At 44.6% G+C, this 21,222-nt stretch overlaps 1 protein-coding gene across 1 annotated transcript in view; it reads left to right on the forward strand.

The window, feature by feature from the left end:
- The window catches only part of CCDC150 (coiled-coil domain containing 150), a 192,498-nt gene that overhangs the window by 15,227 nt on the left and 156,049 nt on the right, over positions 1–21,222 (forward strand). The window contains exon 5 of the mRNA XM_069213090.1: positions 5,915–5,983. Within this exon, the coding sequence (XP_069069191.1) occupies positions 5,915–5,983 (69 nt within the window). The remainder of the gene's footprint in view (positions 1–5,914; positions 5,984–21,222) is intronic.

Raw genomic sequence — 21,222 nt, forward strand, 5'->3', positions numbered from 1 at the left:
AGCTTGAAACGTCCATTTGTTGTGAATCCTTAAAGCGCTTCTTATATCCACCTGGCTCAATTGACACAACCCTTAATGTGATATTTGAAAGATTCCTGTGGGAACATGTCAGAGTCTAGGGAATTCCACAGTTTGAGGCTGCAAATTCCCAACTGTGGCAACTGTTTTCTAGGTCCACAGACCCGTTCTTCCTAACCTTGTAGATGTTCCTCTAAATCTCAGGCTCGTAAATCCCAGATCCTGCCTCTTTTCCTCAATCTGGTTGTTCCTGAGGCTTCAAGTATCAAACGTGAACTGTCCCTTTCAGTTCCATATCTCAACCTACTGCACTCTGGTAGCCATAACTCAGTCTCTGGACACTTTATTCTCACCAGAAGCAGCTTTTTCACCCAAGTCCAGATTTGATTTTTCCTAGTCTGGCAGCAGTTCTTCTCAGTCATTGGACATACAGGGAGTGCAGAATTATTAGGCAAGTTGTATTTTTGAGGATTAATTTTATTATTGAACAACAACCATGTTCTCAATGAACCCAAAAAACTCATTAATATCAAAGCTGAATATTTTTGGAAGTAGTTTTTAGTTTGTTTTTAGTTTTAGCTATGTTAGGGGGATATCTGTGTGTGCAGGTGACTATTACTGTGCATAATTATTAGGCAACTTAACAAAAAAAATATATATACCCATTTCAATTATTTATTATTACCAGTGAAACCAATATAACATCTCAACATTCACAAATATACATGTCTGACATTCAAAAACAAAACAAAAACAAATCAGTGACCAATATAGCCACCTTTCTTTGCAAGGACACTCAAAAGCCTGCCATCCATGGATTCTGTCAGTGTTTTGATCTGTTCACCATCAACATTGCGTGCAGCAGCAACCACAGCCTCCCAGACACTGTTCAGAGAGGTGTACTGTTTTCCCTCCTTGTAAATCTCACATTTGATGATGGACCACAGGTTCTCAATGGGGTTCAGATCAGGTGAACAAGGAGGCCATGTCATTAGATTTCCTTCTTTTATACCCTTTCTTGCCAGCCACGCTGCGGAGTACTTGGACGCGTGTGATGGAGCATTGTCCTGCATGAAAATCATGTTTTTCTTGAAGGATGCAGACTTCTTCCTGTACCACTGCTTGAAGAAGGTGTCTACCAGGAACTGGCAGTAGGACTGGGAGTTGAGCTTGACTCCATCCTCAACCCGAAAAGGCCCCACAAGCTCATCTTTGATGATACCAGCCCAAACCAGTACTCCACCTCCACTTTGCTGGCGTCTGAGTCGGACTGGAGCTCTCTGCCCTTTACCAATCCAGCCACGGGCCCATCCATCTGGCCCATCAAGACTCACTCTCATTTCATCAGTCCATAAAACCTTAGAAAATCAGTCTTGAGATATTTCTTGGCCCAGTCTTGACGTTTCAGCTTGTATGTCTTGTTCAGTGGTGGTCGTCTTTCAGCCTTTCTTACCTTGGCCATGTCTCTGAGTATTGCACACCTTGTGCTTTTGGGCACTCCAGTGATGTTGCAGCTCTGAAATATGGCCAAACTGGTGGCAAGTGGCATCGTGGCAGCTGCACGCTTGACTTTTCTCAGTTCATGGGCAGTTATTTTGCGCCTTGGTTTTTCCACACGCTTCTTGCGACCCTGTTGACTATTTTGAATGAAACGCTTGATTGTTCGATGATCACGCTTCAGAAGCTTTGCAATTTTAAGAGTGCTGCATCCCTCTGCAAGATATCTCCCTATTTTTTACTTTTCTGAGCCTGTCAAGTCCTTCTTTTGACCCATTTTGCCAAAGGAAGTTGCCTAATAATTATGCACACCTGATATAGGGTGGTGATGTCATTAGACCACACCCCTTCTCATTACAGAGATGCACATCACCTAATATGCTTAATTGGTAGTAGGCTTTCGAGCCTATACAGCTTGGAGTAAGACAACATGCATAAAGAGGATGATGTGGTCAAAATACTCATTTGCCTAATAATTCTGCACTCCCTGTAGTGTCCCACTCCTGGAATGACTGATTAAGTGAAGACATAATCAGCCTTATTTGTGCAGTGCACTAATCCTACACAGAACATGCTAGTATTAGGCAACCATTCCTCAGTGCCCAGCATTGTAGTACTCTGCTCCAAGAGCTGTTCCTCATTCTTCAGCCTCAGGGCCTCATTAAGAGTTTGATGGACCCCAGGTGCCGCCCGCCAAACTCTTTAGGACGTAAGACCGCCTGCCCGGTCTTCCACCCGCTGGCCCTATTAAGAGTTTCCCGCTGGGCCAGCGGGCAGAAACAGCGTTTCTGCCCTATGGCCCAGCGGGAAACACACCACAACATTGACGCCGGCTCGTAATCGAGCCGGAGGCTATGTTGTGGTGTATTGGGTGCAACAGCACCCGTCGTGCTTTCCAGGCAGTGAAAAGCGCAAAGGGGCTGTCCACGGGGGCCCCTGCACTGCTCATGCCAAGTGCATAGGCAGAGCACGGGCCCCAGCACTCCGTTTCTGCCAGCCTTTGGTGGATACGGGTGTCCCCAAGGCAGCGCTGCCTCAGTGGATTAAGACATCTGGCACCGCCAGGTTGTCGACTGGTGGCAACCTGGCTGTGCCCGCAGTCAGACTGTGGCGCTTTCTCTAGTCAAAATGTGGAGGCCGGACCATTGCATTGGCGGCGGTCCGACCTCCACCGCAGTCCTGGTGGTCTCATGACTGCCAGGGTCGTAATAATTACCTCAATGTGCTATGGCATAAACTGCACACATTTGGTGTCGCTTCCTCTTGTACATTATAATGTGTTCCCTTTCTACTAATATATGGACCCTTATTATGGCTGGAATGATTAAGGCTATATGGTAGTCTTGAAAACTATACCGCTGAGATTACAACACAGCATTGAAAAACATATTTTCACCAATGCAGGTTTTCCTTCTAATAATGACACATAAATATTTTCAATGGCTCCTATTATGATTTTTCTTTATTTAGCCTCTGTTTTAGCTGGAGTACATATTCTGTATTTTACAATTCAATAAAAATTAAAGTAGATAATCATTTACACATTTAAATACTCTGATTCTTGAGGAATTGGTAATATTTGCTACCACCTGCACAGTAATGTGGCTCTAAGTGACACAAATACATTTAAAATTTTGACCTGACCATTTTTGGCTAGCATGTAATACACATGCATGCCTAATATGGGGTTCACTGCCTGGGTTTGTAGATCATAGAGTCTGTCATCATACTGTGCCAGGATATACCATCGTCCTGCTATCTGGGAGAGCGAGATTCGAAAATGAACAATGGACGTTAGCGATGGGTGTTTGATAGGTTGTTGTTCTATCAAAGCTTAGAATGAATGAAATCCAATCAGATCTCCCTTGATTAATCTCAACAAAATTTTAAAATTTGCTGCATAATTTGCAAGGTCCTATAGTCTGTATAAACATCATGCATCTATCTAACTTGAAAGACAAATCTGTCTTTGCTATGGATTCTGGAACACCAGAAGTAAGATGTGATTCATAATTAAAGTTTCATGCGCATAAACTAACATAGTGCATAATATTCACCCTCATCTCCAGTGATTTAACCACTATTTTGTGGCAGTGTTGTTGATAAATGCATAATTCCAACACTGCCAAGTTTAGTGCAAGGTTCCGTTAATGATAAAACGTCCGCCACTTGTCCACAAGCAAATGGAAAAGTAACCTTTCCCCAATTTCTCTCTCTCTCCCTAACCTAGGGGTGATTCATCACCACATACATAGTTGCAGATCTGCTTCTATGTTTATCAAAGATACCACTGTAACAAACTTAAAAAGAAATGGTAACCGATATTCACCAAATGGTAAGCGACAGTGTACCCCCTCTCCCCCCACCCCACCTGAAGGGTACATTTAGATTATCCACATTGGGTGGTGGAAACCCCATGTTAGAAATTGGGTTGTTGGTTGACTGGGGTGGAAACTTAGTCAAGCAGCAAACACAAAGGCAAAATGTTGGAGGGAAAACCATTCTAAGGCTGTCAGGTCTAACAAGTAACCAACCAAAAGTATTTCTGCTAGAGGATCTCACTCCCCTAGTAAGGGTAAGGTACAGGCAAACTGTATATTAACCTTTGTTCACCCTCCAATAGCTTGGCACAGAGCAGTCAGGCTCACAGACATTGTGTTAAGTAGTTGTGGCACACTTCAAACAGTGAAAACACCACATAAAAAGATTCCACGTCCAGTTACAAAAATAGATCTGATTTTAATTAATAAACCAAGACCAAAACAACAAAAATCCAATAAGTAGAACTTGAGATCATCATTTTGAAACGTTTTAAGTAAAAATAGTGCTAAGAAGATATAAAGAGCTAAAGTAAGTTATCTGGTACCTCTGGACAGGGACAAAGTCAAAAGTTTAGGTCAACCACGATGGAGCGTGGGCCGGCTTTAGGTACTCAATTAGGCCAGCTGAACAAAAGTATCTTAATCTGAGGTTGCAGAGCATTGCGTTTATCCGGGTTGCAGAAGCGTCACACAGAAGAAGCGATGTGCTGGTCATGAGATGCAGCAAGGCTTCGGTTCCTGATGTGTCAATATTGAGGATCCTGTTGACTGGGCTTGCGATGCGAAGACTGCTGCCAAAGATGCAATGAGCTAGTGAAGCCTTGGTTCAAATGAGCTGTGTAGCTTCAATGTGGAGTCTTGTCGTCAAGGCTGCTGTTGACTGAAGATGCAAGAAGCTTGCGCCGGGGCAGCAGCAGGATGGATGGAAGACTTTTAGCTCCCGGAGACTTCAGATCAGGAGGCCGGCTTGCTAGCCCTTGGAGTCACTCAGGGTTCAAGTGATGCAGGTCCTGTCCTTCTCACCTAGGCAAAAGAGCAGCAGGCAGGAGGGCTGTTACAGCAAAGCATGCATTCAGCAAAGTAGCAGTCCAGCAGAGGCGCAGTACTTCTGCAGCACAGTAATTATTCTTCCCATTAGAGTCTTCACTGCTCCAGAAGTGTACTGAAGTGGTGGTGTCAGAGATCCATAATTTGTACTCAGTAGGGCCTTTGAAGTGGGTGAGACTTCCAAGACAGGCCTTTGAAGTGCACGGAGGTCCTGCCTTTCCCGTCGTGGCTCCAGACTCATCGCAGGGGATTATGCAGCCCTTTGTGTGTGGACAGGACACAACCTATTTAGGTGTAAGTGAGGCTGTGCCCAGCTCCCCCAACCATCCTGCCAGGATAGCCCATCAAGTCACACCCAAGCTCCTGTTGTGTGTTGCTATCTAGGGGAATGCAGAAAGCCCAGCTGTCTTCCACCCCAGACCTGTGATCAGAGACAGGCAGCAAGCACCAAATAACTAAAGTAAGAAAATGCCAACTTTCTAAAAGTGGCATTTTCAGGATTGCAATTTATAATCCGACTTCACCATAATTTGTGATTTTAAATTGTGATTGCAGAGATATCAAACTCAAAAAGTCTATCTCTTCCCAATTGTGAATTATACTTTTAAAATTAGTAAGGTTATCCCAATGTTATCCTATGGGAGAGACAGGCCTTGCAGTAGTGAAAAACTACTTTAAGAGTTTTTCACTACCGGGACATAAAAAACTTAAAAGTACATGTCCTGCCTTTGTTGTGCTTGTCTCTAAATTAGACAGATGGCGCCATCATGTGTCTGACTGTCATAAGTGTTGGTGTTAACAACTAAGTGCTGAGCGCTGGAAACCACTGGCACAAATTATGCCCTTATCCCACCGCATTTCTAACCATGTACCAGGTAATGCTACCCTGTCTCTTCCCAGACAATACCGACAACAGAACAAGGATTTGTTACTCGTACACAGAAGAGTTTGTTTGATGTTCTACAGTGTGTTTCAGCTTTACTTTTCTTTTAGTCAAAAGTAATTATTGTCTGTACGTCTCCTCCCTTTAGTTGGACGCAGCAGTCACAGCAGAGGAACTGAGAGTCACGAAGAGCCGGATGGGCCGCAGAATCCACGAGGTAAGCAGAATCCGCGATGGAACTATGTTACTTTTTAAAAATAATGCACAATGTGAAGATAGGAACAGCTTGTACCAGAGTAATAATGAAACTGACAGGAGTATTTCACTTTCTTTGATATGCAGGAAATTGTATCATGACTGATTTAATTACTGCTGAATGCAGCCTGTTGGCAGCCCTTTGTCCATTTCAAGGTGTTTCTTTAATGAGCTATTTTTCAAGAACTGTGTTATTTAGAACAAAAACGGGGAACATTTGAGACTTGTATCAGACAGGTATGTGTGAGATCAGCAGGAGGTGATGTTAGTATCCTTGAAATGGTGCAAGAAGTTACACTGTTGCATTGTTAAAGCTGCCACGTTGCCATTTTTTGTGTAGTGGTGTTTTTGTACTGTCATGGTATGTTGTTGTATTGTTCTCTTGTGATGTGGCTTTATATCACCATTGTGTTGTTTTGGTGGTATATTTTGTAGTTGTACTGAAGTTTTTTGTTCCTTTGTGTGTATTTGAGTTGTATTTTTGTGTTATTGTGGTGTTGTGTTATTATAAAGTGTTGTGTGTTCTTCTGTTGTGTGGCGCGTTCTTGTTGTACCTCACCTACAGGCTTTCTTCTTAAACATTATCACATTTTACAACCATCTAAATCCACATCCATAATACAGTGGTAAAGGTTGTATACACCAAGCATTCTTTACTCGCACGTTCTCGCCTACCAAAAAAATGTTTCGTAATCCGGCACCATTTTGACTAGAGCCATTTCATGTTTTCGGTGGCAGGTTAAGCCAATACTTGGTGCAAACAACTTTTACCATCCTATTATGAAAGCAGGTTTCTGGATGTCGGGAGAATATTTGTGGATATTTGTTGTGTTGCATTATTTGTGGTAGTGATCTGTTCTGTTGGTACTTGTGCAGCATTACTGCAGATTTTGTGGGTGGTTGTTGTTTTGTGCTCTGTTTCCTTTTTTTTTTTGTACCCTGTTCTGTTTTATTGTGTTATGCCGATTTGTGTTTGTTATTGTTTTCAGCTCTGTTGTGTACTTTAGGCATGTCAAAAATGTAACCACATTTTTAGCCAAAACCAGCACATGCCTTTAAGGTGGGAAAGTAGCGGTGGCCCAACTCTTCAGCTTGAAGACTCCATTCAGCCCAAAGCTGTGGCAGAGATTATTGGCCGTATCACATCTAGTGGGATTTGTAAATTCTCATTGAAGAAGTGCTTTTACGTAATTTGAACCTATTATTACCACCAATTACTAAAATGTAAAGGTTGGTGGAAACTGAGATCCTGCAGAGCTCTCTTTATGCTTTTTGTTGGTTAGCTTGTTCATAGAGGTACTTTTCGGTTTGTTTTATGTGGTGTTATCAGCAATTAATGGCTGGCTCAGGGGGTTAATCTGAAATACATCTTTCAAGGTTTAACTGCCCTAAAAGACCACTTCCTGTGCCAATGTGAATTATCTTCTAAACTGGGAGTTCGCCAAGGTTTGATGGGCTGAGCCTGCTGGGAAACCGACATCATCTTTGCCGGTTAGACCTTTAGTCCGTATGTTTAACTCCATATGTAATGGCAACCAAGTAACTGGTGGCCTGCAGAACACCCTCTACCTATAGACCGGTCTGACTTTCACAGATGATCAAAGCACCATGGATTCTTGAACATGATTGAAAGTACCCAAATATATCTGTTGAGTCCTTGTCAATTGAACGGGTCCTGGGTGGGGTTTGAGGGCAAAGTGGCAGAAAGTCGTGTGGAGTCGACAATATCTGATATTTCTTCAGTTTCCAGCATCTCCAGAATGAGGTGTTGAACAGTTGTCTTGTTGGATCTATGTTATCTGTCTGGAATGGTACCATTTTGTATTGATGTGATGCATGCAACTATTTCTGGTGACCCTGGCCATTGGGTAACATTCAGAGGGCAGGTTCACTAACCCTATCTTGCTTGAGTTTTGGAAACGCTTGAAACTGCATTAGTGTTCTCACTGTCTGTTCTCTTCCAAAGCTCTATCCTTAGGCCAGCTACCTTTTGGAAAAGGGACCCTCCACGCCTCTGGCTGTTAATGTGATATGCCTTACTAGGGAGATGGCATGAAACCAGAAATCTGCCTTTGAGGTTGCCCAGGGGAGGGATCTGTTTCTTACTGTGGTACTGGTTAAGACTGTGAAGTTCACCTGAGGAGTACAGTTCTTCTTGGATACCTCCAAACGCGAAAAACCTTTGGACACTCTTAATGGTAGGGAGATACTTTGAGTCGTCCTTCTGTTCCCAGCTCTTGCACTTTGTTTTAGTCTAAGGCCCATACTGTGTACTATGTTCATTTTTAATTTGCATAATAAGGTATAATGGAACAGATTTTCAAATAAATGGTTAACTGGTGGTCTCCTAATACAATAGATGGGATTGTGGAGTGAATGTCTTGGTGGTCTGTGATTAGTATGTAACTGTTGAAATGAGGTTAAAGCAACATTTTGAGACATCATTTGGGGTCTTGAACTAGAATCTGAATCCTGCAGAGACCACACTCCCTGGATGAGCAGATTATGGCATGAGCTGGTGCTGAGAGGTGGCAGAGAAGATGGAGAGGTGTGTAGCATGCCAAATACAACATCCCGCACAGTTTGAGGTGTGTTTCTGAAAATGTAGGAAAATTGATTGCATGCAAGGGATTCATATAATACCAGGGCATCCATGAAAGAACCATGCATGTTTTTGAACTTGCTATTTATGCAGATTTTTCGGAGGTTTGGGTACCATAGTCAAATAATACCACACCCAATAATGTCTGCGGTCTAAGTATTTACTTGGTGCCGTCTTACCATCCCAAATAACGGGCCACTTGGATTGAAAACCAATATCTCTTTAATGATCTCATTACTTCACTCATAAGAGGTGATGAAAGAGGCTGGAACAAGCACAATGTTAAACTGCTCTGAAGCACGAACCCAACTAAAGACTGAAAAAGAATGAGGTAATTTAATTTGCTTTGGACCCCTGAGTTAGACCAAATGCGAAAGCAGGAATTACATTTCCGGTTTCCCAGGCGCGCGGCCACACCACTTCACTTCCTTTCTTTAGTTTATGTGGAAAGGGAATTTCAATGTCAGTAGCTGATTTTAAGAGCCGAATTATTGCAGTGTTCAATTGATTACAAGTGTTAAAGATAAGTAACAGGGATAATTTGCATACAGAGTGTGCAGTCTGTCCTCATAAGTGAAATTACCATATCATATCTCTCATTTTAATCAGAATGGGTCTTCTCCTGTTCAGCCTGTGGCAATCAAAGATTCAGTGTATTAAAGTGAGGTGCACACCATCTAGTCGCCTAAGATAGACTGCAGTTCTACATCTCACGTGCTGTTTTTCTTGTACCCCAAATATGAGAAGCATTGGTGACCTGTGTTTTTTGTTGATGTGAAAGCTCAGAGAATGATTCACGTACTCATGAGGTAAATAGGTAAAACTAGTATTTTGCAAAGTGTGCTCAAGTAACAAGAAAAACAAAATCTGCCTAGGTCAGATAGGGAAAGACTCCTTTGTTCGCAAGGTCGGGAGGGCCATGGTGCCCCATTTCGGTTGTGCTGGTTTACCAGCCCAGATCAGTGAGACTGGATGGAGATACCCAACGCCCAGCACAAATTGCTTGGGTGCAAGGACGTCATGTTTTTGTTACTTTGTCCACTGGACAGGAGGCCCTGCAGCACAAATCTGTTGTCCGCCAGTTTAGATTCACGAATCTGTCACTAAGGCAAGATTATCTGTACATGGAAGTGTACAAATGTGAGTATGTGATTAATTAATGTAAAGCCTTTACTATTAGGGCGAGTGCTCTAAGGAAATGCACCGAGGTATGATTCAACTTGCATTACTGACAGTGGTTCCAGTAAAAAACAAATGCTGGTTGGAAATTTTAACTATTTAAAGCTGTTTATAATGTTCCCTGATTCCATACAAATGCATAAACAAGTGTGAAAGCTAGATTTTGTAATTTGTGCCTTCCAAATGAAATGTACACAAAAAATAGCAGCTTAAAAAAGCAACCTTTTATAGTATATACCATGATTTGTCCAAGATCACACAGTGCAAGTCAACTCCGTAACCTGGCCCGGTGGGCGTCTGTTGACTAATGCCCCCACGGCACAATGTCTGATTTGTTTCTGAAAAGCCTTTGTCTCCTGAAATCATAATCCCCAGAGAGCCATCCTGGATTGCCCTGTTGGAACAGACGCCAGGCTTCAGTCTCTCGGGTTTCCAAAGCGCTTTGATCTGGTCCCTGGCTCTCAGGAGACAGCTGCCTGTCCATCACGGGTGCAGAGCTACCTGCGAGCACACTGGCTGCCTCGGGGCCGTCTGCTACTGAAGGCTTCCCTTTATTACACCAGTAACCAAACCCGCGGGCAGATCCGCGCTCTCTGACAGCCGTGGGCCGACAGAGGGGCGTGCTGCTGCTCGAGTTCACCTCTTTCTGCTAAATGCAAAAAAAAAAAGTCCTAGTTCACTTTCAGTCATATTTTTCCCCGACAGGTTTATCGGCTCGGTTGCTGTAGCAAACTCTGTTTCGTTGTATTTATCTGTGTTCTGTGCATCGGTAGATCTCTCCCGTTTTGGTATTTACCTGCAGCTGACGCAGTCCTGAAGCCTTTCTGACTTTGTATTTACCTTTGCACTACGCAGCGACACAGCCCTTCTCCCTGGTTTTTTTTTACTTGCGTTGCATACACTGATAGAGCTCTTCTGTCTGGGTATTTACCTGAGTTCCACATATTACTGTCTCTCTACTGCCTCGGTATTTACCTGTCTCCCACATACCGCTTTCTCTCCACTGTCTCAGTATTTACCTGTCTCCCATATACTACTGTCTCTCTACTGCCTCGGTATTTACCTGTCTCCCATATACTGATGTCTCTCTACTGCCTCGATATTTACCTGTCTCCCATATACTGATGTCTCTCCACTGCTCCGGTATTTACCTGTCTCCCATATACTGATGTTTCTCTACTGCCTCGGTATTTACCTGTCTCCCACATACTGCTGTCTCTCCACTGTCTCGGTATTTACCTGTCTCCCATAATACCGCTTTCTCTCCACTGTCTCAGTATTTACCTGTCTCCCATATACTGCTGTCGCTCTACTGCCTCGGTATTTACCTGTCTCCCATATACTGATGTCTCTCTACTGCCTCGATATTTACCTGTCTCCCATATACTGATGTCTCTCCACTGCTCCGGTATTTACCTGTCTCCCATATACTGATGTCTCTCCACTGCTCCGGTATTTACCTGTCTCCCATATACTGATGTTTCTCTACTGCCTCGGTATTTACCTGTCTCCCACATACCGCTTTCTCTCCACTGTCTCAGTATTTACCTGTCTCCCATATACTGCTGTCTCTTTACTGCCTCGGTATTTACCTGTCTCCCATATACTGATGCCTCTCTACTGCCTCGATATTTACCTGTCTCCCATATACTGATGTCTCTCTACTGCCTCGGTATTTACCTGTCTCCCATATACTGATGTCTCTCCACTGCCTCAGTATTTACCTGTCTCCCATATACTGCTGTCGCTCTACTGCCTCGGTATTTACCTGTCTCCCATATACTGCTGTCTCTCCACTGTCTCGGTATTTACCTGTCTCCCATATACTGATGTCTCTCCACTGCTCCGGTATTTACCTGTCTCCCATATACTGATGTCTCTCCACTGCTCCGCTATTTACCTGTCTCCCATATACTGATGTCTCTCCACTGCTCCGGTATTTACCTGTCTCCCATATACTGATGTTTCTCTACTGCCTCGGTATTTACCTGTCTCCCACATACTGCTGTCTCTCCACTGTCTCGGTATTTACCTGCCTCCCATATACTGCTGTCTCTCCACTGTCTCGGTATTTACCGGCCTCCCATATACTGATGTTGCTCTACTGTCTCGGTATTTACCTGTCTCCCATATACTGCTGTCTCTCTACTGCCTCGGTATTTACCTGTCTACCATATACTGCTGTCTCTCCACTGTCTCGGTATTTACCTGTCTCCCATATCCTGCTGTCTCTCTACTGCCTCGGTATTTACCTGTCTCCCATATCCTGCTGTCTCTCTACTGCCTCGGTATTTACCTGTCTCCCATATACTGATGTCGCTCCACTGCTTCGGTATTTACCTGTCTCCTATATACTGATGTCTCTCTCCTCTGCCTTGGTAGTTACCTGTCTATAAATATACTGCTGTCTCTCTACTGCCTCTGTATTTATCTGTCTTCCATATACTGATGTCGCTCCACTACTTCGGTATTTACCTGTCTCCCATATACTGATGTCTCTCTCCTCTGCCTCGGTATTTACCTGTCTCCCATATACTGATGTCTCTCCACTGCTTTGGTATTTACCTGTCTCCCATATGCTGCTGTCTCTCTACTGCCTCGGTATTTAGCTGTCTCACATATACTGATGTCTCTCCACTGTCTCGGTATTTACCGTTCTCCCATAAAATACTGCTGTCGCTCCACTGCGTCTGTATTTATCTGTCTCCCATATACTGATGTGTCTCCACTGCCTCAGTATTTACCTGTCTCCCATATAGTGATGTCTCTCTACTGCCTCAGTATTTACCTGTCTCCCACATACTGATGTCCGTCTCTCCCCTCGGTATTTACCTGTGTTGCATGTGCTGATGTCTCTCTCTTGTCTCGGTATTTACCTGTCTCACATATACTGATGTCTCTCTACTGCCTCAGTATTTACCGGTCTCCCACATACTGATGGCCCTCTCTCCCCTCTGTATTTACCGGTCTCCCATATACTGCTGTCTCTCCACTGGCTCTGTATTTACCGGTCTCCCACATACTGATGGCCCTCTCTCCCCTCTGTATTTGCCTGTCTCCCATATACTGCTGTCTCTCCACTGCCTCTGTATTTACCGGTCTCCCATATACTGCTGTCTCTCCACTGGCTCTGTATTTACCTGTCTCCCACATACTGATGGCCCTCTCTCCCCTCGGTATTTACATGTGTTGCGTGTACTAATGGCCTTCTCTTGCCTCGGTACTTACCTGCACCCGCGCTCTGCGGTATCTCTGCTCTCTGGTTCTGTACCTGTCTGATGGGTCTCTGCTGTTTCGGCGCTGGCCGGTGTTTAGCCTCTTTAGCGATAGAGCTGGTTATCTGGGTGTTTACTTGTGTCAGGGGCACTGGTAAATCTCTTCTGTCTCTGTAGTCACTCGTGTCGCGTGGAACTCTTCATCTTCCTGACTAGCTACCTGTGTCCTGTGCCTGGATGGATCTCTGCTCTCTCGGCACGCAACTGACACAGTGCGGGAAGAGAGCGCGATCCCGCTGGATTCGGGATCTGGCAGCAATGTTTGTGCCACGCCCGGGTTCTGGGGCCGGTGTCCCGGTGGGTGACAAATGCCTACAGGGGGACACCGCAGAGACGTCACTACCCATGCCCTGTGTGGAGAACCAGGCTTCTGCAGATGACCAGTAAGTAGCATGCGGCATCCCTTCTGCATGGTGAAGTTATCACAAGGGATTCTGGTGCCCTTCACCCAAGCCGGAAGTCCCGGTGCAGGCATTCTTGCAAAAGGGAAAACGAATTCTGTAGCCCATTGCATGGTGTTTATTGTATTAAAATGTGAACAATTGGCATATAATTGTGAGTATCTAAAATATCAGATTATGCAAACGCTTTGTTGTATATTTTGGCTGCTGCTCATTCATCTTTACGGCCCACCCGTGCTTCTTCATGGCATCACTAGATAAAACAATCCTGGAGTCGAGACTGCCGCAGGGGTGCACAGAAATACACGCTTCCCTTAAATCGATGATCATGTCCCTTTGTCCTAGTTGTATCTTGGCTGGGAACAGCTGCTGAAGCACAAACGTGGCCAGCTGCAGCCTTAGGTCCGGCCCTCCAGGTGGATAGATACACTCAGCATGTCCCGTCACAGGTTCAACTGAGACCAGAAAGGGGCATTAGGCTTCCAATCTGAAGCCCAGTGTGTATCTAAGAGATGGATGTCAGACTTCTCTGGATGCAAGTAACCTCATTATAAGCTTGATTAAAGAAAAAAATCCTAACTGAACTCTTGGCACCTGATAAGTGTTTAGTAGTGCTACCCAACACAACCCATGCTGTCAACATTAGAATAATGAAATGCTAAGTACAAACCTACAATGTTTCATACGTATGTTTTTGGATTACATGGAGCAGTATGAAGTTATTTAGGCAGGATTTTAACTTGTGATCTGCAGGTAGCAGAAAAATCACTGCAACAATTTCATTAACCAACTAAGCTGTCTTCGATTAAACACAAACCTGTGACCTGCATGTTACTCAAGCATTAACCCCCAGTACCATAGTATGGTGCTTCAGACTATGACCAGTGTTGCCCTGCATATCTGTACAGCAGGGGCATTGACCACCAGATTTAACTTAATATTATATCCTGCAGCCTGCAAGATACAAATAGATGTTAGAAACCTGTGTATCAACCCCAGCATTTTCACTGGGCTAGACCCGCTGGTGCTCAGTGCCGGCAAAGGAAATAAATGGGTGTGGGGACTACTGACTACTTTACTCTCTTCATTGTCTCCAGGTTTGCCTGTGTAGCACAGCAAGTTTGCCACTGCAAACCTGCAGGAGAGGCTTGACGGTGGTACCTGGCTGACTTTAGGGAGGGGAGAATAGGAAGAAGACTAGGGTCTCCATTAGGGCCAGTGGTGTAGGACAAAGAGGGCATGTAGTCCAAAGACCAGGAGGGATAGCATCAAGCGGATTAGAACATGAAAATGATTACAGACAAAGGGACCAGGACCTGGAGGACAAGGACTAGGGACAAGTGCACCATGACCAGGCAGTCCAGACCATTGTGACCAGGACAAATACCAGCAGGTAGGCCAACGTCAGGAGGAACACAATTGGGTGAACCACGAGGGCAGGCATCAGGAGGATTAGGACAAAGAGGACCTGGGTGGCAAGAGGAGCGGGAACTTGACTAGGCCTACAATGGTGAAGAACAGGGCTGGGATGAATAAGAATAGGATCAAGACCTGAAGGAGAACAATGACCAGAAGGATAAAAGATACAGGGCTGTTGGTACCATCGGAGGATGCAGTGGACCAGTGCCTTAAGAACCTGGATGGCCACTACCAAGAAGACCAGGGGGTCACAACAAGGAGGGCCATGGCCAGGGGCATGAGCAAAGGAATCAAGAACAGAACTACTATGAGGACTGAGACTAGAGGGATCAGGAGCAAGTACACCAAGCAGACCAGAAACTGGCAGATCTGGACCAGGAGGACCAGTTTAGGAGCAGAAGGATGACCAAGAGATAGAGGATCAGAGCTGGAGGAGAAGACTTGAAGGAGGAGAATCAGCAGGATGAAGAAAAGGCCCTTGCCCAGGAGAGGAGGCTTAATTGGAACCATAACTGGGCCAGCCCCACAAGGGCCTAGAACCGAACCCAGGCTAGGAGTATTGTGGATAGGACTAGGATTGAGCGGGCCACAGTGACCACAAATATTAACACCAGGAGGACCGGTATTAGAGGTACCAGAGGTGTTAGGACTGGGAGCAAGAAGGACAGAGCCTTGGGGACCCGGATGGTCACAACCAGGATGGCAAGGAGGACTATGGCCAGGAGGACGAACAAAGAACTGGACCCTGAGGGGATCCAGGACCCGTATAATCATGCAGTAACACAACTGTTGCGGATGGATCTGTACCTGTATTCACACTCCATTGAAGCTGTGAGGCTTGTTTCCCAGGTGCTTATTGCATGCACTTCTCTCAGAGTACAAGTTTGGGTCCTGTGCACAGACTGAGCTGTCCTGTCAGTGTTTGCAGATGGCCTGATGTAGTTCACACTCTTAGGTCTGAGTAGCAACTTGTGTTATAGACACTGATGCAGCTGCAGCTCTGTTTATGAAATCCTACTCATCTATAATTTAGTGAATGTGTTTGTCAATTTCTTCAGCCGCTTGACTCTGGCTTTGTCTTGCCTGCCGGCAATACTTACACTGCCTGTCGCTGCAAGGAGTATTGTTTACTAAAAACGGCTTGGATCCTGGCCATTTCTTACCATTCATTTGCATCATTGTTACTCTTCTTTGTACCCTGCTAAATTGGCAAGTGGGTGCTAGGAGTCACTTCCTTTTCTTTCTGTGGATCATTGACCATGCACAGATTAATTAATCTTAGAGTCCATCCGCTCCTCGCTCTGTGATTGAGGTACTTTTTATTTTTCCTTCCCCTCCCGTGGTGTTTCTTACCTTAATCCATGCTGCTTCTTCCCCTCCTCCTAAATGTCTGATAGTCACAATAGAGCTCCCCAACTCCATAATATCTTTGGTGTAAACCTCAGACAGCCTGTTATGTCCTTTTCTTCTAAAAACAAGAGGAGATTGCTATTCACCATCCTTCTGTATCATTAGACAGTACTGAACACATCTGCTACTCCTTTATGGAAAATGCTTTTAACATTTGTAGCTCCAAAACACTGCCCATCTCCTTTATCCTTAACGGGTAAAATACATGCTGCTCTCTTACTTACTAGCCTCTCCCATTCCCAAACAAATGTATTTGTAAACAGACCAGTACTTGCAGAAGCATTGTACATAGTAATAAGCTAATAATAAGATCAAGTGTATCAGATTTTCCCATAGATCGTAGGTTGAAGTAATTGATAACATATTTCATGATAATTGTCCTTATATACCACGAGGATCTGAAGCGCTTAGGACAATTAAGTAGCAATTTGTACAATTTTCCATATCTCACAATGCCACTCCATGATGTATAATTCCACTCCACGCCACACAATTCCACACCACATAATTCCACACCCAATTCCATGCCACACAATTCCACTCAACTCAGCTCCACTGCACGCCACGCCACACAGTTCTACTTCACACAATTCCACTCTACTCCATGCAGCAAAATTCCACTCCACTCCTTGCCACACATTTCCACTCCTCCATGCAATATAATTCCATTCTACTCTAAGCCACATAATTTCAATCCAGGCCTCAAAATTCCACATCACACAATTCCACTCCATGCCACATAGTTCCACTCTCCACAACACAGTTCCACTCCACGCCATTTAACTCCACACAGTTCCAATCCACTGTACTCAATTCCACTAAACACAATCCCCTGCCACACAATTCCATTCCACTCCTTAGAATTCTACTCCACTCCACGCTTCACTTTGCTACTACTCACAATGCCACTCCACTCAATATCGCTCTACTCCACTCAATGCCACTTCACTCAGTGGCACTTCACTCCATTCAATTGTAGATGTATTTACATAGTGCTTATGTTGGACCTGGCCCTTTTTGCAGCGTCATCCCCAAACTTTTTGCCTTCATCCTCCTGTTTCTCTGACCCCTTTTTGTTGGCTCTGGACATTTTATGACTGCTGACCAGTGCCAAGGTGCATGTGCTCTCCCCTCTAAACTTGGTATAATTGTCTTACACCTGATTGGAACATTTAATTTACCCTTAAGTCCATTGTATAATGGCATCCCTTATACCCAGGGGTTGGAAATTAAATTCTACTAGTGGACCTGCAGCGCAGCTTGTGCCACCCACAGACGTAGCCTTTCAAACCTGTCTCAGGCCTGCCACTGCAGGGCCTGCATGCGTAATTTTCTGACACATTGGCATCTACATTTATTTTCCAGGCCTGGAACTCCCCTTTTACTACATATAAGTCACCCCTAAGGTAGGCCCTAGATAGCTCTGTGGGCAGGGTGCTGTGTAGGTGAAAGTAGGCCATATTCCTTATTGTGTGGCCTTTGCTGGTGTTGCCAACCAGCCTATTCGGTTTCTCACTGCTGTGAGTGCTTCCTCTCTCCTAGGTTTGTATTAGGGATACCCTTGCATATGTTTAAGTGGTATTTTCTGATCTATGTGGAGCAGCGTGGGCATGTTTAGTATGATTGGAATGGTAGTAAGAAATGCTGCTTATTGGTGTAGGTGGATTTTTTGATTAGCATTGTGGAAATGCCACTTTTAAACAGTGGGCATTTCTCAGTGCTTATGACTCTAGTGCTTTGCAGCCTGAATCCAATCCATGTCTGGGGTAGAGTGATAGCTGGGCTTTGTACACACTTTCCAGACAGCCGTCAGACAGGGAGGGTGTAGGTGTAACAGGATTACATCGGCACACTGAGTGGTCTTCCTGGCTGGGAAAGGCGGGCGCACTTCCATTTGTATAGCTGTATCCTGCCCTCACACAAAGGGCTTGTTTACTCCCTACTGATATTCGGACCCAGGGCTAGGGTTGAAGGGGGATGCTGTGCACTTCTGAAGGTCTTTTGAAGTGCCCCCTGAAATCAAAAAGAAAATGAGTATAAGTACCAGGGTTTGTTCCCCATGTATTTAGATACTGTAATGACTGGATACCAGAGGCTGCTGCAAGGACTTGCCAGGAACCGCCATTGGAACTGCCCTGCTGTTGTGCTGACCTATTAAGCCACAAGAAGGACTGCCCCGTACTCTGCAATGACCCTGGTGAGTTGGTCTGTTGCTGGCCCTCTGCCCTGTGTTCCCTCATTGATCTCCAGGGGCTGGGTTGTGTGCCCCACTTATCCCCCCCGCTTATATTTTGGCAGCATGTGACCAGCATGTTTCACATCGGTAGCACAAGCGCATTGTGAGCGTTGGCTATTTCTGAAACCTCATCATAGAAACTGCAAGTGTGTCACTCCCCTGTCTGGCAATCTGTATGTGCCTTTGTGCCTCATTTATGCCTAAGGCGAGGGGTGCCATTTTGTCAAAAGCACACACAGATTGGTGACCCTGGGGTACAGAAGGGCACTTACTCAGGAGGATTCACCACTGCATCCCGGGTGAGACCATTAAAGGTGCCGGCTTACGGCTCAAAGATGCTGGGAGGCCGACATAGCCCACGGAGGGCAGAAGAGTGAAGTTTCTTTACCCGCAGGCTCTGGGAGACTGAGACTGAGGCTGGGGCTGAAGACGGAGGGAGTCTCGGAGCATGCCGCTGTGGACTGGAGCTGTGCCGCGAGCTCACGGACAGCCAGCCCCCGGGAGTAGAGGTTGCAGGCTGCAGCCATTTCAGAACTTATACGGGGACCCAGGGAGGGTTCCCCGCCCCTCCATTCTGTACCGAGGTGAGGCCCTCTTGTTGTTCTGGTGGCATTGCTTTGGGGGCAGTGCATTACGGCAGGCAGGACTGGGAGGAAAACCTCAACGGAAGTCCCGTACCTGTCCAGCCTTCTTTGATCACAATAATCAGTGTAGTAGGAGCGCAGGAGCTCCTGAATCTGACAGGACGGGGTTAGGTTTTGTGGTGACTAGATGCAGAATGCAAACTTCTGTGTCTATGGAGCTTTGGTAACCATGTGTTGATGTATTCAGTGCTTGTGGACCATTATCCCCTTCCACATATTGGTGAAATGATATGATTACTAAATGGTGCCAAAAACGTCTCAACACTTAATCTAACGTCAGCGTACCATCAGATAATGTTGCATCCTTCATCCTAAGAACTCACCAGAAAAATACTCTCCAGCAAACTTGCCCCAAACAGAGTAAAGTTACAAAAAGCAAAGGAAACATTAAATCAAGAAAAACATTTACAGGAAAATGTTTCAGGTGTGGGAATGTTTGGCTTATGGCCAGCAATAAAGATTGCCCAGCTTGGAAGATAGTTTGCAAAACGTGGGATAAGAGGTCACCTTGCCAGGTGTTGCAGGTCAAAAAGTGATACAAAGAAAGTAAGGGAGGGTGAATATGAAGATGAGACTTGTGATGTAGATTCTGTGAGTGAAGGTCAGATTTTAGAAACAAAATATGGGTCCACGAAGGGTCCGATTGAAACAATATTGGTGAAGCGGTTAAAATTGTATTTGATTCTTGTGCTAAAATAACTTTGATACCAAAAACATTTTATGACCAACACTTGAGAGGAAAGGTAAAGTTAATGAAACCAAACGTAAAATCCAAAGGATATGAAGGAGAACCAATAAAATTGCTAGGTTACTTCTGGAGGGAGCATTGAATTTAAAGAACAAATTCATACCAGCGAAAATTTCTATTTCTATTAGAGGAGACTCATTGTTTAGTTGGTTTCATCAACGTGACCATTATGTGTACCTGGATCCAAATAAGAATCCTCCAGTCAGACTTCTAGAGATTCCCAAGGTTGAGAGTGTTTCGGAAGATGTGAGTGAATAAATTCCCAGAGGTGTTTAGGAAAGAATTAGGCTATTTCAAGAACTACATGCACAAGATCAGGCTTAAACCTAATTCTCAACCTAAAGTTGCAAAATTGAGAAGCGTTCTGAAAACGGTAAAGGAGAACATGAAGGACGAGATTAAGAAGTTGGTTAAGAATGGTATCATTCAGGAAGTTGAGACATTGGAATGGGTAGCACCGGTGGTAATGGCACAAAAGGCCAACGGAGAGGCCAGACTATGTGTTGGCCTGAGGGAAAGAAACAAGTCGTTGATTGTGGAACATTATCCCCTTCCACAATTGGTGTAATGTTTTGCTCACTAAATGGTGCCAAACACTTCTCAACACTTTATCTAACGTCAGCGGACCATCAGTAAAGTTGCATCCTTCATCCCAAGAACTCACCACTTTTGTCACACCGTTTGGCACATTTACATTTCTCAGGATGCCTTTTGGCTTGATATTGGCAGCCTCTGATTTTCAGTGAGCAATGGAGAAGATATTGAGAGGAATAAAAGTGATGAAAGTATAGCAAGAAGATCTCCTGGCGATTGGGGCTGATTTGAGTGAACATGATAGGTTAGAGGAAATTTTTAGTAGGTTGCAGAGGAGTAGATAAACTTTAAAATCTGATAAGTGTACAATCAATGTGTCAAAAATAAAGCATTTAGGTCACAAAATCTCAGAAAGGGGGTATTTGACCTAGAGCTGGGTTAGTTGATACTATCAAGAATTTGCCAGTCCCACAGAACAAGGAGGAGTTGATCAAATTTCATGGGATGGCAGAGTTCTATAATAAGTTTGTACCAAAATTCCCAGAAAGGACGGGATGTATAAGGATGTTAAGCAAGGGAAAATAATTTAATTTAACTGGAGTGAACGGTGTGAGAGAGAATTTCAAGAATAGTGTGGAGAAAGCATCGGACTTGGGAAGCTTTGATACCAAAGATGAAACTATAGTAATTACGGACTCCAGTTCTAAGGGACTGGGGGCTGTTTTGGTGCAAAAGTTGAACGGAAAAAGTAGG

This window comes from Pleurodeles waltl, chromosome 11 (assembly GCF_031143425.1).
Source record: "Pleurodeles waltl isolate 20211129_DDA chromosome 11, aPleWal1.hap1.20221129, whole genome shotgun sequence".
Taxonomy (NCBI): domain Eukaryota; kingdom Metazoa; phylum Chordata; class Amphibia; order Caudata; family Salamandridae; genus Pleurodeles; species Pleurodeles waltl.